Here is a 26,639-nt window from a genome sequence, read left to right as displayed (position 1 = left end):
CACCAGGAGGAAGCAGGAGTGCCAGGGGGCTGGGAAATGGGGGCTGTTTTCAAACTGCAGCTCAGCACCCACTGGCACTGGGGGGAAGATCCCATTTGCTCTCACAGTCCAAGTCAGGTTGCATGGTTTCAGATTTAGCTGAAGGAAATGAGGGCTGGAAGGGACCTCAAGAGGTGATGCAGTATCCTCCCCAAACCAAAGAGATCAGCGTGCCAAAGCCACCCTGACACGTGTTTGTCCCTTCCTCTCCCTGTGCTGGAGGTTCCAGAGCCTCCCTTGGTGACCTGTTCCAGCCCTTGCTGTCATCCCAGACTGGCATGGAGCCTTCAGCTGTCATGGCAGAGCAGAGGGATACATTACATGGTGTCACTCCTTGTCATTTCATCATTTCAGCTTGTAACGTGTGTCCTCTAGAGCAAAGTCCTGGTATTAGGACATCTCAGGGCTGCTTTTCAAGTCCAAGTTGTGTCAAGTCTGTGACTTGCATTTTGTCACAAGATACCACAGTTCTTAGTGCCCCTCCCCTCCTTTTTTAGGGGATTGGGGAAGAAGAAGAATGCTGATAGGAAGAGGGCCATGCAGTGCTGGATTCCTGGATAGCAGGAATGTGCAGCACATATTTGGGGCTCTTTTGGCCCACTATCCAAAGTCATGCCCTTTACTCAGAAGGACTGACTCTGCTCTCATTATCAGCTGTGATAATAAACTTGGACCTGCCCTTTGGCAAGGCATGGTGTTGCCTGGGCTTAAATCCATGAGGAGATGAAGGGTTTTGGGCTGTGCCTGCTCAGTCAGCTTGAGTGTTGGAGCCAGGGTGATGTGTCCCTGCTGCCTGGGCTTTAGCAGCTCACATTGCTCAGTTCTGCTTGTCTCCATTTCTTGTGACTTGTTGATGTTTCAGGCATTCACCAAAGGAACACCAAGCCTGGGGATTGTAATATCTGGGAAATCTTTTGTTCCAGGCTGTCTCTGTGGCTTCCCTGAGTGGCTCAGCTGATGGGCATTCCCTTTCCACTTCACTGGGCTTCCAGGCCCTCCCCTCCCTCAGTCCTTCTGTCCCCTGAGGCTGGGCACAGAAGCACAAGCCTTGCAGTTCAGTGCTGCCTGCCACATCAGTCTCTTCAGATCTTACCATGTGCTGGACTGCCCCTAAACAGGAAATCTTTTTGAGTATTTGATGTTTGAAGGGAGAGGAACGGTAGCTTGGGGCTGAGCTAGAGATCTCTGATGGAACATGAGATACTGTGGCACCCCCTGGGACAGAGTGCTCCTGGCTTCTGGCTCCCTTTCTGCCATCAGGGTCCTCCAGGACTGATTGCAGTGAAAAGTGACTGCCAGGAAAGGACCAAAACTCCTGAGCCAGAGTCCTTTTGCCAGCTAGAGACCAGGAGAACTTCAGTTTCCCCTGGCTGTGCATGGATGGCAACACACTCCCACTGCAGTGACAGGGCTGTCAGCCCTGCCCTGGGCTGGCCCTGCAGCAAGGTGTGTGCCCTGGGCTGTCCCTGGAGGCTGTCCCTGCAGGAAGGTGTGTGCCAGGGCTGTCCCTGCAGGCAGGTGTGTGCCCTGCAGGCAGGTGTGTGCCAGGGCTGTCCCTGCAGGCAGGTGTGTGCCAGGGCTGTCCCTAGAAGAAGGTGTGTGCCCTGGGGGCTGTCCCTGCAGGAAGGTGTGTGCCAGGGCTGTCCCTAGAAGAAGGTGTGTGCCCTGGGGGCTGTCCCTGCAGGAAGATGTGTGCCAGGGCTGTCCCTGCAGGAAGGTGTGTGCCAGGGCTGTCCCTAGAAGAAGGTGTGTGCCCTGGGGGCTGTCCCTGCAGGCAGGTGTGTGCCCTGGGGGCTGTCCCTGCAGGCAGGTGTGTGCCAGGGCTGTCCCTAGAAGAAGGTGTGTGCCCTGGGGGCTGTCCCTGCAGGCAGGTGTGTGCCAGGGCTGTCCCTAGAAGAAGGTGTGTGCCAGGGCTGTCCCTGCAGGCAGGTGTGTGCCAGGGCTGTCCCTGCAGGAAGATGTGTGCCAGGGCTGTCCCTGCAGGCAGGTGTGTGCCCTGGGGGCTGTCCCTGCAGGCAGGTGTGTGCCAGGGCTGTCCCTGCAGGCAGGTGTGTGCCCTGGGGGCTGTCCCTGCAGGCAGGTGTGTGCCAGGGCTGTCCCTGCAGGCAGGTGTGTGCCCTGGGGGCTGTCCCTGCAGTCAGGTGTGTGCCCTGGGGGCTGTCCCTGCAGGCAGGTGTGTGCCCTGGAGCAAGGAGTGTGCCAGGGCTGTCCCTGCAGCAAGGTGTGTCCCTGCTCGCCGTGCCACACGCGGGGCTCTGCTGCCACCCACCGGGGACAGGACCAGTCCTGGCCCTGCTCTCTCAGCTCCGTGCAAGCTCTCGGGGTGTTGCTAAAGCCAAAGCACAGACACTGTGCTGAAGACAGGAACTCTCTGCTGTGAGGACTTTTTCATAGCTTGTTCCTGACAGAATCTGAAGTTCGTACAGAGCTTGCCAGGTGGTCTTTGAATCATAAACAACACGAATTACTTTCCCTCATCCACTGAGAATGTCTGTAAGGAGAAAGGCTGGGTCTCTGTGCAGGACCTGGGAAGGGTTTAGGGACAGGAAGATGTGCCTTTGCACTGCTGGGCAGGTCATCCCTTTGGCTAGCAAACGCTGTGACAGGTGGGCAGTTCCTGAAGGTTAATGAACCAAATGCATCTGTCTGCTTGTTTGCAGATTGTGCTGGCTGTGGAAGAGACATCAAAAATGGACAAGCCTTGCTAGCCCTGGACAAGCAGTGGCACCTGGGGTGCTTCAAGTGCAAGGCCTGCGGGAAGGTCCTGACTGGGGAATACATCAGCAAGTGAGTAACCTCTGTCTGCTTCTCTTCTGAACTCGTGGCACAGTTTTAGCTGCTGGCAGAGAAGGGCTTGCAGCAAAATTCACATCTGGAAGTCCTGTTTTGACCATCTTTTCATGCACACCAAAGTCTTTGTTCCCAGTGAGGAGAGCTGAGCTGCCAAGTGCAACTGAAAGCTCATGTTTAATGATACCAGTCTATATTCAATACCAGTCTGAAAGAGGTATAATTCCACATTCCCATAGAGAATTAGGTGGATTGTTGCACATGTTTTCTATAGTAGCCAGATAAAGCATTGTGTCATTTTGCTATCCAACATGTGATTTTGAGGGGAAAAAAAATAGGAATTTGTCCATTTCTTACCTTTGCTAGATAATAGAGTAAATGTGATGATGTGATTCACCTGACATTGTATTTCTTATCTCCATAAAAGAAACTAATGAAGAAGGTTTTGAGTGCAAGAAGGTGTAGGGGAGGAGAATAGGGAAATGATAAAAGAGCAGAAATGAAGATACAGATTCCTTTTCCCCCTTCAGGCATATAGCAGAGAGAAAAAATGAGGAAAAAGTGTACATTTCACAAACCTGTCATTCGGGTGTGTATAATATTTATAAGAAGTAGCATCTGTAATTTCTCAAAAAAAAAAAAATCCAGTGCCTGAGAAATGCTCCTAGGCTGACTAGTTTTTCCACTTTCACTGCATGTTCCTTGTTCCCACTAAAATACTACATTGCCTTACACTTAAAAGTAACTGCTTATATCTTTGCAACCTACCAAAGGCTTTTTTTTTCCTGAAGTGAACAAAAACTGTCTGCTTGTGCTAGACTGTGAATTCTTCTCAACCCCAGAGACAGTTACACTGATTCCCTGGAGCTGCACCACCTGTAGGTGTAGAGTCTGCTCTAAAGAAGGAGGATTACTTCAGTAGTTTGTCCTGGATGCCTTCTCTGGATGGAAATTTAAGGAACAATTCTGAGAGGCATTAGTGAGAATGTTATTTTTGTTTCTTGTGCTACAAAGTGTTTGCCTTGAACTCTCCCCATTTACCTGGGTCTGAGTGTAGGAGTTCCAAACTGAAGACAAATGAAAGGGTTAATCAGGCTGTAACCTGTTTAATAAGAACTGGTTTGTAATTTGTGAATTTTCTTTTTCAGAGATGGTGCTCCTTACTGTGAAAAGGACTACCAAGTTCTTTTTGGAGTCAAGTGTGAAGCATGTCACCAGTTCATTACTGGGAAAGTCCTAGAGGTAGGTGTTTTGTGAACTAGAGTTCATGAAGAACTGAGCCACCCATTATGTCCTCACTTAACTGCAGAGAATACAAAAATTCTCACAGAAAGGCTTCCTGCTGATTCTAGAACAAAGTTGCTGATTCTCATAATTATTTTCAGTGCTTTAGTTTTGCAGTCATCAGGAAAAGTGTGTGATACAGAGTTTCTGTGGATCTGTTTTTCTCTCTTCATAGTGATCTGCAAAGCACATTGCACTGCTTATTCTGTCAGATTTAATATATTTACAGAAGTAATTTAAGTACTGGAATCACTTTTGGCAACCATAAGTTTGTCAGAACTTACCACATGAGATTTACACATGATCTGAATGATGCTGAGAAGGTGAGAGGGAGAAGTGTGCTGGAGAGGTAAATGATGCGTTCAGAAATGAGAAGGCAGAAACCATCTGAATAATCTCCTTTGCTGACTCTCATTTGGAGTCCTCAGTGTTCTCATTGAAACCAGTCAAATCTTTTTAGAGATGTCAGCACCAACCTCCATCTGTCATGGCTCTGCTAAGTCCCCTTTGAGCTGGAATCCTTGAACTGTGCTTGGATTCCTCTGTGTCACGACTGAATTGTTTAAGGCCAAAATTCAGAGGACCTTCCTTGCCACTGAGATATGAGAAACAAAACTTAGCTCTTGTCCCTGGAGGAAAGTGCTCAGTGGAAAGAACCTAAGCCCTGAGCTCAGGTCAGGAGCTGTTTTTTTGAGCAAAAAACTGAAAATATACTTGAAAGTGTCACAAAAAATAAAAGCAGCTGGAAGTAGCAAGTGAAAGTGTGTTACAGGTTCCCTTCTTTGTGTCCCATCTACTACACACGTAAGACTGTGTCAGCCCTATTGTGAGAAGTTTCAGGTTTGACATAAGATGGTGTTGTGGCTTTACTTGTGCAGGTTTCTCTGGTTCAGCACTCAGAATATGAACCCGTCACCATGAGGGACTCAGAGCTGCTGGGGGCACCCTGAGCATTTGGAAGGATGCACAGTTCTTTCATTAGCCAGACTCTCAGCCTGCCTCCTTTGAAATGTGGGTCTGATTCCTTTGGAGACCTGCACAGATAATTACTGACAGCAGCCTGGGTTTTCCCCTGAGTAGGAAGGCTGTGTCTCTGGCTTTCTTCTTCTGGCCTGCCACCATCTGCTTATCTATTGCTGTCTGCTGATGAGTTTTTACAATTTAGCATTGTGTACTGGAGACACTGGCGTTGCAATGCTGTGCAGGAGGCTCTGCAGGAGAGAAGTAATGGGATTTGTGAGATTGGGAAACATAATTCTAAAACTGTTTTAGGTGTACATGACAGTTGCTCTCAGCTATAAGCAATGCAACCTATTCAGATGAAAATGACAAAAGAGAGGGTTATTGGAGTCTCTGGAGGGCTGGGAAGAAATGAACTATTTCTGTCTGGAGCATTTTGTGAAGTAGCTGTGAATATAGCAAGGTTGCACTTGTTACTCTTCCTAGCATCAGTGAGGAAGAAACCTAACTGTTTGAGGGGTTGTGAGCTGGATCCCATCAGAACTGGATAAAGTGAGACTAAGGAAAGATTAGTTCAATTGACTGGAACTTGGCTGTCCATCATAATTTAAGCTAACATTCATTCATAATTTATGCTAACATAACATTCATAACATTCATAATTTAAGCTAACATTCAGGGATGTATCCCAGAACCTTGGTGCTTATTTTGGCCCCAAGGTGAGTTTCTCACTTCATAGTTCTTATTCCTCTATGGCTATTTTTTTAATCAAAAGATGAGACAGCATTTGCTGCAGAAAGGAAGCACGTCCAAACTCTTACAAGGGTGTCCCTCTTCTGAGAGTCAAAATCAGATAAAAAAGTTAAATTTTTTTTCTATTTAACCTGGCCCTTGCAGCATCAGACTTTTCTGATGAATTAGAAACAGCTTTTGAATGATCTTGTCAGTAATGGAAACATTAAGCCTGCTAAGTTCTGGTTAAACCTAGAAATTTTACTTGAATATTTGTGGCTCACTGGTTATCAGAGACACAACCCAAAATACTGCAGCAGAGGGCAGCAGTGGTTCTTAGCACATAACACCAAACTCCTCGGTGGCCTGTAGAAGTTGTGCTGCTCTGACTGCTGTCTGTAAGGTGTTGGCTGGCCAAATCATAAAAAAATTTCACCAAAAAAATTAATATTGTGTAGGCAGGGAGGCCATTCAGACACTGGCTTAACTGAACTGCAGTGTGCATTAGCAGCTTGGATTAAAGTTCCCCAAGTATCATCTGGGAATGCAGGTGCAGGACAGACATTCAGACACTCTGTGTCTTTTAAGTGGTGCTGGCAAAGTTTGGAAGATAGAGGTGAGCAGCTGCTGTTCAACAATCAGAGCAGTTTATCACACCTGTGGGCTTGTTTCGTGGCTCCCCCTGTCAGACATGCATAGTTCCAAGGGGGCAGTACTAAATACTGCCTTGAAATATGACTCAAGGAACTCATAAGTCAAAAGCTAGCATGAGAAAATCATGTGCCAGCACGTGTGTGTGTCCCCGTGGGCAGCAGAGGTCATCTGAAGGATGGGGTCAGAGCATGACATCAATCCTCTGCTAATGATGGAGCTGAGATCGGAAGCAGCCACAGGAGATAATTCACAGACCAGGAAGTCACAGCTCAGAGAGGGCTCCAGACCTGTTTGGGGCAGGACAATTAACAGTCTCCTCATCCTGTGCTGGAAATCACCCACAACCTTTCCGTTCACCTGAAGTTTTAATTTTGGTGAAGCTTGAGATCCTCACAGGAGGATTACTGTCTTCCCTCTTCGTTTTCTTTGGCAATGTTTCTTTGGGAAATTTGGGTATTTTTGATGATTTCTGTCATGTGGGTTGTCTCTTGTTCTGCTGTTTCCCCCTTGAGAAGGAAACCATATTTTTGGTGTGAAGTAGCACCCTTACAGGAATTGTCTAGGTAGAGGTCATGTCTGCCCAGCCCAAATTATGCCCACTGACATGCAGTCAGAAAAAAACCCAAAGCACTTCATATTTTGCCTTTGTTAATAAAAATGATTGTAGCAAATGTCCTGTAGTAAAGATAGTGATCAGTACATTTCATTTTATTTGTCAATAAAATAATTCATTATGTGAGAAGCAGAGTATGCTATCTCATCATCTTCATCCAAAGAAACTGTTAGAAGTGGTTGAAGGGAATTACATGGTACATTGTGTATAAACACTTCCCTCTAATGGATCAGAAGTGATTAGCAGCAAACCCTTTTGGTGCTGCTTTATTTTCTGCTTATTCTTATTACATCCAGGGCAATCTGTAGAAAAACTGAAGGGAGATGAAAGCATGAAAGTTAGCTTTGGGGTCACAGAGGCTGGTGCTGTCTATTTTACCTGTAAAAACCTTTTTCACTTATTTATTTATTTTTATTTAAAGAGAAGTTGAGATTCTTTGCAACATTTCAGACTTGCAACTCCAGCTTGTTTTGTCCCTCAGTATGGCTATAGCACCTCTGAGAAAGTCAGATTTTTCAGTCCCCTACAATGAACAGCCAGCAAGAGAGACAGCCACTCCTCATGTGGTCCTAAGAGCCTTCATCTCAGAAGCAGCTCTGCTGCTGGAGCACCCTCAACAAAACCCATGAGAAAAGCCAAGGTTTGGGTTCAGACTGAGACTCAGGGGCAGACTCCTTCCAGCCACTCTCTGGAGGTGATCCCTTTGCTCAGTTAGGAAATGCATTAGGAGAAAGACAGGACTTACTTTGCTAATATCCACAAATCATGAAAGGATGCTCTTTTTTCCTAGGTCATAGATGTAACAACTTTCAGTAGCCATGGAAATGTGCAGGAAAAATACCATGTGCATTTAAGTCAGGCTCAGATATTTCTGATGTATTATTTGGCACATTGCTTTCTGTGACAAATACTCACAGATGATAGATGAGTGCATGCCAACACAATAAATGTGGTAAATGTCCAATATGAAATAGATATTGCAACTTTCTTGAGCATAATGAATACTTTAATGCTTCAGTGTTTCAGGAAATGTTGTCAAGGCAACAGAGATCCGTGCTCTTCCTTGGATTTCTCTAGCAGAAAGGAATCTTCAGTTATGAAAAATTACTCTTTTCCCATTAACTCTTGTAAAAAACATTTTTAGCAGGCAGTAACAGCACAGTGAGAGTGAGGAGTTCTACACAGACTTCCCACTGAGCAATGGTTTTCAGAGCTTCCCTCTTGAAAGATGCCTGTCTAATCCTAAACCTGAAAATTTCTGTGCAACTCCACAAATCTGAGTCAACTTGGCCCTTTGAAAGATGTTGACCTAAATGATTCTGGCTAATGTTTTTTTCATACACAGTATAACTGCTACTCCAGGGCTTAATTCTAAATATGTTTAATCGTTGAGAAGTTTCCAGCTGACTTCAGAGAATGGTGGATCATCCATGTATTCCATCTTTGCTTATCTGAAATGTCTTACAACACTTCTAAGCAGTATTCTCTTAGCTCTGCAAAAGAAGACATGAGGGCAGAAAAAGGTGGATATTTTGCATGGAATTGTAAGAAAGGACCGAGAACAAGATCAAGTTTTTACAGTTTTCACCTTTTCCACCTGTAACTGATATGAACATATCTGCTCTCAATTGCCTTAACCATCTTGCTACTCCACACATTTATTTTTATAAGGCTTTTTGCTTAATATTAATTGGGGGGGGGAAAATAAAATAAAGGCTATTGTGTGATTTCTCCTGGCTGTGCATAGCTCTGGTTCCTGCTCAAGGGGCTGCTGCCTGCCCTGGGTTTGCTTCCAGTACACTGTTGAATCTTGCACCCCACCTTGAAAGCAGTGGCACAATGCCATTTTCACAGATGGACCTGAAAAGAGTCCAGGCCACCAGAAGGTTCCCTTGATTTCAATCTGCAAGGTCAGGTCAAGTTCTAAATATGTTTGTGATATTGTAATTTATGCTGAGCTGCTCCTGATTTTAAAGAGGAGCAGTAATTTAAGATGTGGTACTTAACATGAATGAAGTTTACTCCTTGTAAATACTGTTACTTAAATTGCCAGAATTTTAAGATGTCTCATCTGTGCTGGAACCAATTCTGAAATATGTCAATTCTGACACACCTTGACTTCTGAAGTTAGAAGGAAATAACACTAATTATGGGAGGGGAAAAACAACCAACCTGTGAAAGCTGCTACATTTGTCTAAGAAAATTGTATCTGGATTTAAGAGGCAAAGAATGTGACCCAGAAGAGCCTGTAAGTTTTTTCAGATGTTGTTTTCAGAGCTAGATTTAGAAACCTGTGCTGTGAGGGAGTCATAGAGGTTTCTGCTGATTCTTTATGCAAGAATGAGTCTGTTCTAAATACTAAATAAATAAACAAATAAATGTCATTACAGAACAACCTTGCTGGTTCCCATATGAACAGTAAATGAATTATTTGAACAATGCTGTCTATGTTGTTGAAGTGTTGCCTCCTGCAAACACTCACCCATGTCAGCAGCTCTGCTCACGTGAGCATTAGCATTCAGATGCTTCAGCTGATTGACTTTCAGTGACACCCAGCAGAATGCATCTTTAGGAATCTGTTCTAAGGAGACTTAGGCTCATAGCTCCTGTGAAAACATCACCCTTCTCTGCAGAGATCCATGGACAAAGTTTTTTTAGGTACTTCAGTATGGTCATGGATCTGGTCCTGTGTTCTTAGAACACTTTCTAGACTGAGGAGCCACATAGAGAATCTCTTAAACTGAGATTTATTTCAATTCTGTTCAGGAATGTTAAATGAAAAAGTAGCATATGTTCTTCTGCCAAAGAAAGTATTTAGCAAGGCTGTTTTCATAACAATAATGCAGGAAGTATCAAAAAATATTTAATTTACTGGAACCTGTACTGGTAATACAGGTTGATGTGAAGTAAAAGTTCAAACACTTTTATAAATGAAGCAATTGATGAACCAAACAGAGATTGATGATAGGATGGATCCAAACAGGTTTGGTGGTGAATTAAAGTTGTGGAAAAATAATATCCCTGAAGAATGCACTACCATTTTGTTTTCATAGCATTAGGTATCTTCTGCTTTAGCTGTCTTACAGGCTTGGGAGAGACTTTGCTCTCAACCAGTATCTCCCAGTCACTGCTGTCATCTACACACACCAAAATAATCCAGAGGAAAAGGCCACAGAGCATAGGAGAGGCAGCAGTAGAGTTCAGTGTGTGATTTATTTGTTCTGTGATTTGCTTTGTTTGTGTTTAATTTTGCTGCCTTTAGAACAAAGGAGAAAACATGACCATTTGCTTGAACACCCCAGGTAAATGCTGACAAAAGCAGAAGCACATGCTGGGGTCATTTGCCCTCTTAGTCAGGTGTACAGCAGAGCACAGGATCTTTTTGATTGTGGAAAATACCTGGGAGAGGTCAGACAGGGTCAGAGCACAGAAGCCATTGAAAACTCACCCAGTGTTCCTAGAGTGTGCCTGGAGCATGATCCCACTCCAAAATGTGCAAACAGGGTCAAGGGATTCAGGTACTCGGGCTGCATCAGTCTGAACTGGGCTAGAATACAATCTCAGTGTTTGTAACAGAACTAGACCAACACCCAGGAGGCTGTATAAATTCTGTATAAATTCTTCAGAAGCTGTGGAAGTAATATTTAATAACTTCCAGAGGAGGAGAGTGCCGAGTTCATAGTCAGCAGATGCCTCTCCCCAAGGGAAAAATGTGAATTGTGTGGCCATCAAACAGTGACACACAGGAGTGGTGAGGAATGGTCCTGCCCCTGCCTGGCCCACTGTGCTTTTCCTTTTCCTTTTCCTTTTCCTTTTCCTTTTCCTTTTCCTTTTCCTTTTCCTTTTCCTTTTCCTTTTCCTTTTCCTTTTCCTTTTCCTTTTCCTTTTCCTTTTCCTTTTCCTTTTCCTTTTCCTTTTCCTTTTCCTTTCCCTTTTTTCCCTTTCCTTTTCCTTTCCCAGAGTGGGATGGCCGAGCTGCAGCCCGGTGGGTTTGATGTGCAGGGAGGGTGATGTGCTGGCTTTGGTGGGTGTGTGCAGCAGCAGGAGGAGGAGGAGGAGGAAGAGGAGGAGGAGTAAGGCTCCGGGCTGGGTGCAGCTCCAGGCTGAGCAGAACCAGCAGCTCTGCTCCTGCCTGAGCCGCAGCGGAGCTGAGGAGGAAATGGAGCTGGACTGAAAAAGCCCTGTGAGAAGGTAAACAAAGCCCTCGCCGTGCGAGCAGGGCTGAGCTGGGAAGGGCCGGGGCTGTCCTGGGAGGGCGCAGCTTTGGGATGGGGCTGCAGGGCTTGCCAGGGGGTCACCTTTGGGATGGGGCTGCAGGGCTTGCCAGGGGGTCACCTTTGGGATGGGGCTGCAGGACATGCCAGGGGGGTCACAGTGGGCACTGGCACTTTTGTTGCTGTGCACCAGAAGGGGTTTTGTTTTAAAGGCTGTGCATAATTGTGTGGTTTAGATAAAGAGAGTGCAGCCACACATGTTTTTAAACTGCCAGGAAGAGAGGAGAATGGCACAGAGCTTGGGCTGTTTCTGATTGCAACTGATTGCTGTGCCTGGAGGAACAATGCCATTCTCTACCTTAAATAATTCTTGATAGAGTTTCTTGGCTCTTTCGATCACTTTGGAGATTTTTTTTTGCATAGAAATAAGATTAGCATTTGTTTCTACTTTCCCTGTGTTTTTGCTGAGAAATGTGTTTTATCAGTTAATGTGGAATGCTGATTTTTTTTTTTAATGTGGGGTTTGTTTGGATAAAAGCAGGGAAATGAAAACTTTATTAATAACTCAGAATATGGGTAAATGGTTCAAACAGGTTGCCTATGTAGCTGGAGAGTAGCATACATTTAACTTAATTTAGACTACCCTTTCCTGATGAAAAATAAATACTCTGCTGTAATTACTGAGAACACCACACCAGGCACAAGATAAAAAATCTAGAATAAATATGCCTGCAGAAAAATTATATCAATTACTTGATGTAAAAATCTTTCTAACAGGGTTTTAGCAGTTCCCCCTCCCATCAAAAGACTGAATGTGGCAGGAGGGGTATCTCTAGTTGGGGAGGACTTGATTTATAAGTGTCTGAAGTTGACAGAGCCCTAACAGAAGTTCAGTTGCCATGGCAGCATAATCACAAGGCATTAACTTCCCAGCAGTGGTTTGGAAACCATCCTTCAGTCAATTTGAACATCAATAGGAAGGGGAGGAATGTTAAGAGGATGTAAAGATGGTGAATAATAAGAGCAGGTTGTAACAAGTAATTTGAAAAAATAACCAATTAAAGCTTCCTTATTGCCACAAAGGGATTTGTGAAATCTCTCAGGTGCTTATAAAATTATGGCTTATCTTTATAAATTGCTTTTGTGAGTACAGTGTTGCTGATTAGGATCTATATATCCTGGCAAAGCATCTTTAGTGTCTACCTTGTTGTTTTACTTAAATATTCTCTAGTGTGTTTCTTGTACTAAATATTACTAAAAAACTTAAGCAGACTGATCAAAATTCTTTAAAATGACATTTCAGTAGAGGCATTCATATGAGCACAAAGTTTCTTGCCACCACCAAGAGCCTTTGTGACTGCAGGTATTCCAGTAACATGGAACAGACAAAATAAGGAGCTGTTTCATGTCTTAGAGGTGCACAGAACACAAGGCAGCTTTTAGCAGAAGAGCAGCTTACCTGGAAGAGTGTTTCATTTCTGTTAGGTGCCTGTACTAAGAATTCAGTTGCTTGGTTGTACTGCAGAACACATCTTGTTCTTTGGGAGCAGACCCCTTCAGGGAAAACATCATACTCTATTTTTGTTTTGTGGCCCCCATTGCTTCTTCTGTCCATCTTTTAAACCTTTGCATTGTGCTGGTCCTGCCTGCCAAAATCACCCACCAGAGATATAAAACAAATCATGATCCCTGCACCAAAGTGTTCAGACTGAAGCAGAAGTTCCTCCAGTGTCCCAGCCCCACTGGCAGCTGGGATGTGGTGCCAGGGGAACGTGGCTGTGCACTCTGCAGCAATGTGAAATTATTTCAGTTACTTTTTGGACTGAAATCACAATGAAAAATGGATTAAGTGGTAAAGTATTTTTTGCAGGATTCTGATGTTTCATTTATAATTCCTGATTTAAGCCTTCCTATCAGTGAAAAATTTACAACTGACTTCTAGAAGACAAGGGTAGAACCTATACCTACCTCCCATAAAAAATAATTGTTGGGAAGAATGCAGCAATAACGTGTTTGAAATCTGAGAAGTGGAGAAGAGCCTGTTGGGGCAAGTCTGTAGCTGTCACCTGCTTGTAGGAGGCTCCATCCTGGTATTGTGCTCAGCACTCACTTCATGAGGACTCAGCCACCTCTCTCTTTTGTCTGCTTTGTCAAGGTGTTCTCCTGGGGGGGGGGAAACAGTTAAAACAAATACTAACCCAAAAGATATGTTTGGAATCTATAAGGACTTTGAAGTCCACAGCACTAACACTTGTCTTTCTTGAGCAGGTGGTTTTACAGATGGAGAAATGGGAGTGTTTTATGGGTGATCAAATGTTTGAAATGATCACCTGAAGTACAGGATGGGTAGATTATAATTATATGCAGCCTGTGCTACATTAGATGATCATACAGGTTTAAAAACTCTTTGGATAGATATCTGGGATATGTGACATTTATAAAGAGCCTTTTTCTTTTTAAGAGGGAAAATAGCACACAGTAAGAGATGCATCTTTTCATCACCAGCAATGCAGAGACTCTAGCATTTAAACTGTCTGTGAAACTAGTTGGGGGTTTTTTTGTGGCTTGCAGAGGTCAAGGAAATAACTCTCATAAATCCTTTGAGCATAAGTGAAAATATTAAGAAATTGACTTTTACATGTAAGATTTGGAGAGAGAGATTTCTTATGCGTAAAGATGGATTTGCTTTTGCTTAGAGTTCTCTAAAGCATTGCATCTTGGCTGGAAATTTTTTTCCTAGGAGTGAAGACAGCAAAAACTGAGGCAGTAAGATACTTTAAGCAGATTTACCTCACCTTCATCTTTGAACTGCTGCTGTTGAGGCAAAATCATGGAGATGCTGCCGTCAGTTGAAGATCAAATGTTGTTAGATATCCCTTTCTGCTTTATGTCCATCACTCTTTCCTGGTCATCACTACAGTAATTTGTGGCACTAGTTTTTCTCTGGTAAATAGAAATCTTTATTTTTATATGAAGCTGAAGTAAACAAGATAGGGAATAGAATCCCTGCTGTGTCTTGGCTCCAGTGTGCATACTCTGGATATTCCTGCCAGCAAGGATTCAAAAATGTACTTGTATAGTTTTGCAGCTGTAATTGGGAATCATGTATATCAGCAATTAGAAGACTGACAAATAGAAAAAAAAAGGACTTCTGCCAAAAAGAAAAGGCTCTGCTTCTAGCACAGTACATGTTGGTGGTCTGACATTTATTCAGAGTTATCCTTTTTGAAAAAGAGTCAACTATTTCTCTGCACTAACTATCCACTGGTTACTCTGATGTCCTTTCTTATTTCCATTTTAATTTTAGTGTAACATTAACACTTTGGCCAGAATTACAAATCAAGGATTCCTGAGAAGTGTCTGGATGTAGTCAAATACAGGCTCATCACTGATATGGATGCTTGTGGAGTGACTGAAGAAAAATATTAGAATTAAATTTGTCCTTTCGCTAGGTTGTCATCAGTTATTTGTTGTGACCTCTTGCTGTAAGAAATTTCCAAAGGTAGTAGGTAGCATTGCAGTTAATCAAGGTTAAAACCCCATTCTTTAGACTTTTTAAAGCATTATCAGATCAGACTGGTTGCAATAGGATCAGTTTCCTACAAGAGCAGGCTCTAGTTGCTAACAGAAAAAAATATTCCCTGCTTAATTCCCACACAAGAAGCTTCCCTGTCAGAACAATCCATCAGTCTCTGTGGTACAAACTGCCATAAATTGCATGTTGCTTTGTTTCTTACAGGCTACTTTTGTTTTATATTCTCTGGTTGTTTTCTGTGGATGTACTGAGTCTGACCTCATGCATTACTCCCCTCCTTTGGCCCTTGCAACTCTTGTTTCTCTGTTGTTTTTGGGACACTCCCTGTGCAGTGAATGCAGATATCAGAATGGAGCCCAGGCTCTGCTGAACCACATGCCAAAGCTTGCATGGTTCCTGAATCAGCCTTCTGACAGACAGCTGGAAAGGCATTCTGTGGGAGATGAACAAAAAAATTGGCTGCAGGTACTTAGGTCTAGTGCTGTCCCAGGTGGTTTTCTGAGAATTTTCCTCTGCCTGGCTCTGCTGGAAGCATTAATTTTGGTCCTGGGGGAGTTGCTTAAACTCCCGAGCTCTCCCTTTCTTCACCAGTCAGAAGGTGGTTTGCACTTGCCCTCTGAACAGTTTAACATGAGTTTTTCCTGGAGCTGTTCTCCCAGCCTTCCCAGGGCACGGGGCCCTGCCACAGAGCTGAGCTCTCAGGGTCAGCAGCAGTTTTGGGGCTGATGCAGCTCACCCAACCCCAGAACTTCTCCTGCACTTGAACTGTCTCAGTGGGCCACAAGTCAGATCAGCCAAAGCTGCCTTCTGGCTGCAAGGGATTTTGCTGTTTAGCCAAGACAGGTCTCAGTGAACTGATTTAACTCTCTTGGAAATCTTTCCAGGGTGACCTGTGCTCCCTAAGAGCTGCCTGGTGCATTTGTAAAATCTTCTCTCTATGAAATGCCCACTGGAATGGATTTTAAGGTCAGAAGCACTGCTAAAGTCGTCTTGCTTGACCTTCTCTTTACAAAATCAGAGCTTTTCCCTAGAAATCAAATGAAAGCTCATCCTGTGGGAAATTACCCCGTCATGAAAACTGCAGAACAATTGCAAGGCCAAAAATTTTCCCTCACGCTGCTTCAATTACCTTTGCTTTTTAGAAACTTCACCTTGTTTTGAGGTTAAATTTGTCTAATTCCAGCTTTTTGATGCCACAGAGTTTTCAGTGGGATTGAAAAGCTCCTGCTCTTTCCTGCTATTCCATCCTTTCTCACCTTTTCATCTCCTGTGATTGTGATCTGGTCCCCTCTGAAGCCTTTATCTGAGTAATGATTTGACTCTGAGTCCTTCAGGACCACAGCTGAAGGCTGACCTTGTGTTGATGGTTCTGCATCCCTGAATTCCCTTCTGCAGATCCACGTGGACACAGCCACCAGTGCTATACAATTTTTTCTGCTTTTCCTTTATATTCTTTGTATACATTAAATGATCAGAAGAGCAGAAGAGTACCTTTCAGGTACTCTGTGACAGCCTTTCCTGGGAGATTTTAATGATGTTCCCCAACTCCTCTGTCACTTGCTGTTGCCCAGACCATGGCTCAGTCTCACAGGGCCTTGCCTTCTTGGTTTGCAGATATTTTATATCAGTCTGTTAGAACACACTTGGTTGGTTGAGATGGCTTAAACAAGCACTGCCTGTGAGTCACCAGCAGCTTTACCAGGGGAGGTTTTGTGTTCTTGCCTTGGCCAGTGGTACCTCATGCTGTGAGTTGAAGGAAGTAATCTCTGAGGTATCTGGCTCAGCAGAGCCTCCCCTGCTATCAGAGCCATCTGTCTGAGCAATGCCTTGCTGCACTTTCCTTAAGCCTCTTTGAGTGCAAATTATTCAGGTCTTGAATAATTTGTAAATCTTGGTTCATTAAAAACACTGTTAAAAAAAAGAAAAAATCTTGCTTGATAAACACTATCAAATGGGAAACTGGCATTGTCAAGTACAGACCCTAAAGATACACATCCTGAATACTCCTGCCTTTTCTATGTCATTTTTCATCATCTTTCATCTACAGCTGACAAAGGAATTCTGCCTGATCTGCTTTTTTCACATTGTACTGTAATAAAGATTTTAATTGTCTTTAAACATAGTGTTCCTAGTTATTTCTTCGGTAAATTTATCTTTCCAATTAGTTACTTTTATTTCTAATTTAATTACTTAGTCAGTGCCTTTTTTTTTCTCTTTAGTTACTATTATCTCAGTTCTTATGATTGGGACCTGCAGCAGAACATCTCAAAAATTCTTTGGTTTTCCTTTCATGGTTACTTTAAGATCTAGGAATATGTATTTTCCTTCCAAATGCCACATGCATGTATAATTATCTATACATATCTAACACTGCTCTCTATTTCTGTTTGTCCACACATGCAATCAAATCATCTTTGGAGATACATGCTAATTTTTGAAAATGCTAAAAAGATTTTATATTAGGATGAGGTCCAGTATTTGTTACCTGCTGTCAGGTACAAAACTTTCTGATTTATGAAACAATAATAAATAATAAATGTTGAGGTTTTTTTAAGATACAGAGGAGGTTTGTTACTGACTTCCTAGCTAAATTTCAGCAGGTTGGAGTCAGCTGTATTTCTACTGACTGAGGAAGTTCTTTCCTGTTCAAGTTACTTTCATTTTGGAGCTATTGTTGCAGCACTGCAAGTGCAGCTGCAGTGGATGTGACCTGCTAATGCACAAACATCAGGCTCTGTTATTTGAGGTCCAGCCAGAGGAAGGGGTTGAGGGACCAACAATCACTCAATGTGCAGAGTTAAAAGGATAAACAGGGTGGTGTCTCCCTCCTCAATTCCATATTCCAGCTAACTCAGTGGCTCTGTCATCCCCTAATGAGAGAGCCCGAGGAGGATTTGGGAAGCAGGAGATTCCTGGTGTTGTGGAAAGTTGGATGTTGTGTGTGTCCATCCCAAAGCCCGTTCCCAGGGCTCCCTGCTGTCCCTTCACTTGTGCCACAGGGCTGTCACTCGGCACTGAACCGAGCCCAGGGCTTTGCTCTGCTCCCAGCAGCCTGGAGATGGGGCTGGAATGGCTTTCACACCCTGCTGCAGCCACGGGGCACTCACTACAGCTCAGCACACCTGCACTGCACTCCTGCACTCAGCACAGGGCTTTTTCTGGCTGCTGGAGTCAAAATTACAGTTATTCCAGCACTAGGCTGTTTGGAAAGGCCTTGGCACTATGCTGGAGTTACTGTAAAGTAGCTTGGCTGGTTAATTCTAATTACAAACTGGTTAACTCCACTATGGTGGAGTTCCTGTGAAGTAACTCTGCTGGTTAATTCTAATTCCAAACCCAATATGAATGTGGCTGGAAGCAGGTCCTTCAGTGTCTGAAGTATCTTTTCATGTCAAAAATCAAGCTGGACAAAATGCATACAAGAGAAAGGAATATTTACTTATCTAATGCTTTGTGAAGCCTTAAGATTACAGAAGACATAGAAAGCCCACACCTGTACTTATAAACTGGAGCTGTTCCAGCATTGTTGAGAAATTGAGAAGGGATTTGTGTCAGATACTTGCTGCTGAGGAGTTCAGAATTTAAAAAAGGTAATCTTTGCATAATCTTTATCATAAAATAATCTTTATCTTAAAATAATCTTTAAATGGAGTTTAAAAGAAAATTAAATGGTGGGTGCTGGATTTTGCCTTCATATGCACCTAAAACAGGGGTAATGAAGGTAGTGAATTCACAGATTTGTATTATAATTAGATACAAATGAAACTTAACAAAATATAAAATACAGTGCATGTATTTTTTCTGGATTGCTTCTGATGAGCTATGGATTCAGTTGGTGGGATTAGGTTTCTTGTGCATAAATCTAACAGAAGATCCTGACAGAGATGATGCTGCAGTCCTGGCAGTGGGCAGTAAAGCTGTGTGTGCTGTTGCTTTTCTCCTTGGTACTGCCCACAAGATTCTAGCCAGCCACTCTGGGCCCCTTTCTTAGTTGAGTGGAATTCCCTTCTCCGTACTGACCTGCTGTTAACTGTGTAAGTAGCATGAATTCTCAGCTTTGCTCCTGTCTGTAGCAATAGGTGGATTTGCCCTGTAAAGCCAGAATGAAGAGCTCCATAAAGACCACAAGTGACAGCTCAACATCTCACCTGTGTGTGCAGCTTGCTCAACTTTGGGTGTTGCAGGAAAGCAAGAACTCAAAGAGCTGACTGTGCAAACACAAGTAATTTCTAGGATCTTACTAAAGCAAGTGCAGTTGGTGTTCAGCTGCCCCAAGGGCTGTTTCTTCATGCCAGTGGAGCAGTTTCACAGCTGGGGATTTAGCCTGAGTGATTACTCACATCTCTGCTATAAGGAAAACTGTATTCCATGCAGTGAATAATTGCACTGCTGTCAGCAGCAGCTGATGGGTATGACACTATTGTGTGTGGATAGAATTAACCTTAATAAGTTACAAAGTGGATTGCAGTCCATCCATTAAGGGATATACTAGCATGACATTGTCAGTCACTGTTGTAATGCTGGGAAGTATTTTTTGTATAAAATCAGACACTGGCCATGATTAACAGTGCAAGTGTTCATACCAGCAGGGCAGCTGGGGTTTTGTCTCCCCCAAGGCAGCCCAGCAATCAGTGGTGGGCTCAGAGGGTCTCCCATGTCTCTTCCATTCCTGTTGTCATTCAGATTTACAGTCACAGCCTCACGCTCCATTTCCCACTTTTCCCCAGTCCTGTCTGTTGCAGCTCCACCAGCTTGGGAACTGCCAGTGTGAGTTCTGCTTCCTGCTGCTCCATCCTCCTGCAAGTGGAACAGAGGCAGAGGCTCTGCTGAGAGCTGCTTCTATTGAGGTGTTGTGACAGGCATGTAAAAAACAGCTTTAGAAGGTCCAAATTTTAAAGATGCATATTAGACAAATTAAAAAAAAAAAAAAATTTACACATTCCTTCCATTGGTAGTGATAAAGAAACTTATGGTAGATTCTGAAATCCTTTGGAAGCAAAGAAACTGCACTTTTTTTTTTTTTATTTTTCTGAGCACAGATATTTGTAGTGACTTGCTCAACAGATAAGAGCCTGGGAAAATGAGTGGACAGTTTGGGTCAGGATGTTATTAGAGGCAAATTTTGGTCTTCATAGTGTTTATGCTATTCCAGCCACTCGTGAGATCACAGAAGCCTGCAGAGAAGGAAACAATGGAATTTGATGTTACACAAAACATCAAACAGGGTTGAAGGTTCTGTGACCTCTGCAAGTAATTAAAATAAAGCTTCAGTGGAAAATGGTAGGCTACTGCCACAGTTCCTGTTTTACAATTAATGACATTGCTTAAGGGGTTTAAAAGATGAGTCTGAATTATTCTTTGTGCTACTACAAAGTCCTTAGGAGAGTTAAAAAATCAAGTCATTCTCCTAAGAGTCATGGCAGGAATAGATATTGATTTGTCTCTCAAATGGGCCCATAATAACTGTTCATAAAAACTAAAGAAAGGAAAAAGGGAAGTGCTTTTACTCTCAGACTCTCAGATACTCTTTCAACCACGTATAGTTTTGATAGTATTTAAAGAGAAAAGAAAAGCTTTCTACACGTTTAATAGCTCTCTGTCAGTGACTGCTGAGTTATCTCTGAAAGGAGAGTGAAGGAGTGCAGCTGTGCAAATGTAACACAACAAATATGCACTTAATTGTGTCCTTTGGCCAGCAGAACATGTCTGTTGGTAATTAGTTCTTCCTCTACCAGACCCACTGGCATGTGAGCTCTCCTAGTGTGATTCTTGTTATTGTTCTCTCTGGCTCTTGTTCACTGTTGTTCTGGAAGGAAGGACAGAGCTGAAGGCATGAGTAATAGGAAATCTTAAGCTCTCACGTTCACCAAAGAGGAAAACATTTATTTAATCAGCCTAGAGCTTTACAAGCACTCAGAGAATAAAAGTTAGTCTTGTGGGAAGTGGGGGCAGAGGGGTTGGACTCAGAAAATACAGCCCTGGGCTTCTGAAGTGCTGGGGTTAACGCTGTTCGTGAGCTCAGTGCAGGGACTTCTTCAGCTGGATTTTTGGGACAGGTTGTGTCAGCTGGTCTGCAGGTGTATTTGCAGCTCCTGGGTTGGAATAATTCTTGCAATACCCACCACTGCTTTCCCTGACAGCTAGGAGTGACAGTACATTTTTGTCTTCAGGAGGTCCCCAGACAAGCAGAGTTTATCTAGTGAAGGCAAATGAGCAGCGTGTGTGTTGTGAGCAGGCTGGAGCATCAGCAGGGTGACAGGGTTGTACAGGAGCTCACAGAGGGGTGTTCAACTGGTGCTTCAAGCACCTCCCTACCCTTTAGTCTACATTTTAGACTGGTAGAGGTGTCTGAGCTGGGTGCACACAGTGTATAACCCAGTTTTGCCACCTCTGTCACTCAGGACAGCTGTGCAGGGTCACTCCCCCACCCCTTAGAGGGAGCCTTCAAAGGTCTCTGCAAGCAGTCCACATTTGGATTTGTAACGTCCAAGCTGAAGTTATTTGGGAGAATAGCATGCTGGGCAAAGGCTGGAAATGTAGCTTCTGAGTCTGAAAAAGTGATCTATGAAAAACCTGGCCTGAAAAATGTGGTTTCTCATTGTCAAGTGTTATTACAGGTCTTGGTATTGTTATAATGCATAATCGAGTTTGTACTTTTGCTCATGATACCTGGGACATGTCCTCTGCAGAATAAACACATCCAGCTCCTCTGTGTAGTCCATCATCCATGAATTCTGGTCACTGAGCCTTCAACTGTCCTTCACAAGCATTAGAGATGTGATTACATGAGGGTTTTTTTACCCTGGTTATGAAGAATACATTTCTGAAATGGTTTTCCGTGGTAGTGTTTCTCTGAAGTATTTTATGTAGGACATTAAATGTAGTTTAACCTGCTTTGTAGACTGGGAAACTAAGGTCAGTGTTGATACAGACTTGATTCCAGTTTAAGTGTGGAAATTACCAGAATAAATAAATCCTTAATACTATCTAAAATAATGTTGTATCTATTTCATTCTTGAGAATGCATATAATGTGCATATTGTGGACAGTGTATATAAGTGTAGTATGTAGAAAATAACTAAAACTCACATCTTTGATCAGTCACTGATCAGTGAGATTTGCAGAGCCATAGAAAGCTCCTCAAATTTAGCCTCCATTTATCTGCATTTTATAATTATGCTTGTAGAATTCCTTTGGTCACTGTTTCTTCACCCTGAAATTCTAGGGCTCTGGAAGTATTTGATAAATGAGAACATACTTATACTCTTTTGAATTTAATTTTTTCTGTCTGCTGTGTTTAAATGGAATTTTATTCAAGAACTTGTTTCACATTTATCAATGTGGGTAGAAGATAAATAGGCAAGTCAAAAGAGGTTGTATGTTGTCATAAATTGAAAACTGATACTCTTTGCTTTTAGGGCACATGCAAGTGTCTCATGATTAACAGAGACTTTATAGGCAGTGACAGCAACACACAGGTTTAATATTTCATTTGACAATAAATTGCGGTCAATTCATTCAATTCTATTTAACAACCTGAAGTAAAAATGTAAATATCATTTTGGTTGCTTATAGCACTTCTAGCTAATCAGACCAAGGCATTTACAGCAATTAATTTAGCTTACTCCATCTTATTTGAGGGACAGTCCTCTAAGATATGGGTCACAGTTCGTTCTTGATGGTTTGGATAGTCCTGATGACTCAATCAAAGTGAAATAATTCAGGAGGGACCAAAAGCAGTATGATGGATCAGGTCCCAGTGTCTGCATAGCACAGAGAACTGCAGAGGATTTCTGGATGTGAACTTGAGAAGGGGCAAGGAGAGCTCAGCAGAGGGAGAAGACAGAGCCTTTAACCCTCTCTCACCTTGACTGAAGAATGTTTGGGGCAAATGAGCACTTAATCAGTGTTTCCTGGTCCTGCCAGGAGGATTGAGGTGCAAACCTTATAATGCACAGCACAGTAGCTTGAGATCCCAGGAAGCTGCACACTGAACACACTGAATGAAAGGGCAAAAGCAGATGTCTGGAAAGTGTGAATATTTCATTGACTTTTAGATGCAAAAGTCTGTCCTAATACGTTATAAATGACTGGTTTTTAGCATCCATTTTCCCAGATGATCACAGCAAGTCAGGCACAGCAAGGTAAGTCCTGAATTAGCTGAGATTCAGAATGTTCTCCAGCAAATATCTGCTGTAGGAAGGATCCCACTCATGAGCTGCAGAAACATTTCAGAGGCAGAAAACTCATGAAACTGTTTTGGAAGTGTTTAACAACAACAAGTGCAGCTGCTCTGGTATGTCACTGCCCCAAAACCTCTCCAGTGCAGGGCGTGTTCTCACTTGGACTGGCAGGGTTGTGTTATCTGGGGCGTGGTGTTCATTCATCACCACTCACACCAGGCTAAAACTGAGCCAGTGTTTCAGTCTCAGGGAGAGACCTGATAAACTCGAAATTGATCCCTCTGGCTGTGGGGAAGAGGCAGGTGTACATGGTTTGAACCATATTCCCTTGACAGTAGCTGATCAGAAGTTTCCCCAGGAAAACAAAACTTCAGAGAGGCCACAGGTCTACGCATAATAATGTGATGAATTCTTTATCCTATAAATTCCAGTCTTGAATGAAACTAGTGGGACACCTCAGAGGTTAAATAATTGCTAGGGAGAGTCATCAGAGATGAAGGCAGCCAGTAATGAAAATGACAGAGAATGAGCATGAACTGTGTTTTCTCTCTCAGTTCAATATTAGCTTTGTTGCTGCAAGTCAAACATCAGTTCTGTGTTTTCTCCCTCATTAACTTTGCTTCCTTGAGTAAGCAAATTTTGTAGTGACTTCTCATTTTCCCTTTTAATAGAGACCCTGTTTTGCCTGATAGCTCTAAATCTGCTTTACTAAGAACACCTAAATCCCATTATTTTCTGTTTGGTGGATTTTGGCCCTGAAGTGCAAGAATCAACAGTAAATGCAGGATCTGATTAAGAGAAGTGGAGGCTTTTTGCAACTGAACAGGGAAATGTATAACTAAACTAACAGCACACTGAGTCCTCTTCTCTGGCCTTGGATTGCTGAAGTTCCTGGATGGGAATTATTAAAAATTATTGTTCATTTATACTTATTTTTATATTAAAATATTAATATTTTATATTAAGATATTTAAAATATTGTTTAATATTTAAATCTATATTTTTATATTTTAAATTTTTACTCATTCATATCATTCAATTAATATTCAATCATTAAAATTGAATGGTACAGCTTTAGCTGTAGAAGAGCTGAGTAGTAGAGCTGATTTTCTGGTAGCTGTCAGGTACTTTAATCCATGTACTTCATCATCTAATATATATATATATATATATATATATATATATTTAAATAAAAAGCCTGTGTAATGAATGTCATATGTGAACCAAAAATATGTTTTTATTCTTCTCAATAGACAAAATGAAAGGTTGGATTTAGTAATGTAATGATCTTAAGTACAATGAGGTAGGAGATGGTTTTGATGACATTTTAGAAGTCAGATATGGAGTAAACAGTTATTTTGTGTTTATATCATCTCAGTGGATGGGCAATATTTGTGAAGAAAGACTTGAGGTTAATTTGTTTGGAAAGCCAGACACAAATTCAAAGATTTTTAGAATTCTTTACTTGTCACTATGAGGGGTCATTTTCTAGCATTAATAATTTTTCTATTTAAAAGCCTGATGTGGACATTTTGTGCTTAGTTTATGAGAGGAGGAAGCTAATGTATTGATTGCTTTGATCTCCTCAAGAGAAGAAATCACATTAATATTTATGCCTTGATTTTTCCTGTCCTTATAGGCCTGAAATCTGATCAGCTTTACCTATTAATGGTATCAATGTATTTAAGAGACTGAATGACTCAGTGGATTTGGATTTGGGTGACAGGATCTGGGGTATTTAGGACCTTTACAGCAGTAGTTCAGATTCAGCTCAGGCTGTCTGTGCTGGTGCAGCTTCTGAAGTGGAGGATCTGGGAATTAAATTAATGGTCCCAGAAGTGGCTCTAGAAAGCTTTCCTTACTAATAGCCATGGCAGCAGTGCAGGGAAGAAAGCCAAGGAGTGAAATGGTTGAAAACTCACTGTTGGCAAAACGAGGAGGCAGCAGGTTCACACAAATGAACTGCAGTGTGACATTCCTTGCCTTGGACTGTTAGGTGATTTAAAAAGTGTTTGTCAAATCATGGAGAACAGGTACCTTGTGATGTAGCTCCTGGCCAGGAGGACACTGATTGCTTGAATGGGAAGGAGTGGAGAGGAAGGGCTGTGCTGTGCTGCCTTTTCTCTTGGAGACTTCTCCCCAAGCAGCCACTGCTGGCCTCTGCTGAGGACAGGACAGACCTCAGGGCTGAAGCAGCGTGGCACAGCTCACACTCTCAGTGCTCTTGTCACATCATGAGGGCAGGGTTGTAGCAAAACAGGTGAACTAGAAGAAAAAGGGCAGTGGTCAGCCAGAAAATGATGAGTGCTCAGAAAGCAGTTCAAGGCATTTGTCCCTCATGCTCCTTTTTTGTTTTTGTTTAGGCAGGTGACAAGCATTATCATCCAAGCTGTGCACGATGCAGCAGATGCAACCAAATGTTCACAGAAGGAGAAGAAATGTATCTGCAAGGTAAGAATATCTCCATTCCAAAAGAAGAAAATCAGACATTGTGATTTTTCTGTCACAGACCTCAGGAATTTATAAACCATCCCCATGTAATATGTCCAAGGAGGACTATAGCCATCCTGTCCTCAGTAGTGTTCTCATCTTTTTCACTTGGTCCCCTTCTGGTCTATTAGGTGGCCATGACTGTGGCTTTGCAGGGACTCTGCACCCTTGCTGAGGCAGCCTGTGCTTACTAAAAAATGAAATTTATTAGGCTGCCTCTGAGTTTGATATCTCATGGATGGTTTAGCCCCAGAATGGTGGATGAGATACCAGACCAAGTGAAGGGATTTCCCCTGATTTCTGCTGATCAGTTGCTGTGCTATTCTGGACTACACTTCAAACTGTAAAAAGCAAGAGAAAATCTTCCAGAAGCTGCAGTTAATTTGTTTTGAACCATGTAGACCTCATTCCTCATGCACATTGACAGAGTCTCTCCTCCAGTTCTTAATTCTATTTGCTACCCTTGCCTACTTCCCTTTTATCTGGTCACATCTCTCTTTTTATTCCCATGTGCTTTATTTTTATATCTTTCTAGAGCCACCTCTTTCTTCTCTGTTTATTTTCATCTCCCCTTTCTTGTTAAGAGTCTCACACTCCCAGTTATTGTCAAGCTTCTTCATGATCTTTTCACATAAAAAAGAATATTCTCTTTTCTTTGATTGAAAAGTATCCTTGATATGAATCCCACTCTCTGAGAGGGTGGTATACTCACTATTAATTTTTTTTTATTACTTGCTCTAGTATTACTGTTGGTAGAAGGATGTATAATACCCATTTATATAAGCCAGAAATAAAAGTGAAAAAGGCAGATACATGTTGGGATTTTTTATATTGCACTTAGGTTAGAAAATCTGATGTACTTGAAAGGAATGTAGAAGAACAGTGAAAGAAATATGAAAGTGTTGTCACAGCCATTTCTTGAAATCCTGAGGAGAGCTTCTTTCTGGAGGAGTTCCAAAATAAGATAATATTGTTGAGGCATTCCTTTGAAGCTAACTTGTTTTATTTTGTAGTTTGTCCTTCCTTGCAGTCCTTCTCTCTCATCTCTCCCTGACCTTATACCTCAGTCATCTTACTCCAGCTGTGCCCAGAACAGGATGTGAAATGGTGAAGCTGCTCTGCTTGGCAGGAGCAAGGAGAGGCTG

At 42.6% G+C, this 26,639-nt stretch overlaps 1 protein-coding gene across 8 annotated transcripts in view; it reads left to right on the top strand.

Moving 5' to 3' along the window:
- ABLIM1 (actin binding LIM protein 1) overlaps nt 1-26,639 on the top strand; it is a 192,467-nt gene that overhangs the window by 115,439 nt on the left and 50,389 nt on the right. For all 8 annotated transcript variants that reach the window (XM_059852013.1, XM_059852012.1, XM_059852008.1 and 5 more), the window contains 3 exons: nt 2,700-2,826; nt 3,978-4,071; nt 25,368-25,455. In XM_059852013.1, coding sequence (XP_059707996.1) covers nt 2,700-2,826; nt 3,978-4,071; nt 25,368-25,455 — 309 coding nt within the window. The remainder of the gene's footprint in view (nt 1-2,699; nt 2,827-3,977; nt 4,072-25,367; nt 25,456-26,639) is intronic.

Source organism: Haemorhous mexicanus, chromosome 7, assembly GCF_027477595.1.
Source record: "Haemorhous mexicanus isolate bHaeMex1 chromosome 7, bHaeMex1.pri, whole genome shotgun sequence".
NCBI classification, from domain to species: Eukaryota; Metazoa; Chordata; class Aves; order Passeriformes; family Fringillidae; genus Haemorhous; species Haemorhous mexicanus.
Note: the sequence above shows the minus strand (reverse complement) of the source record. Positions and strands in the feature narration are given on the sequence as shown.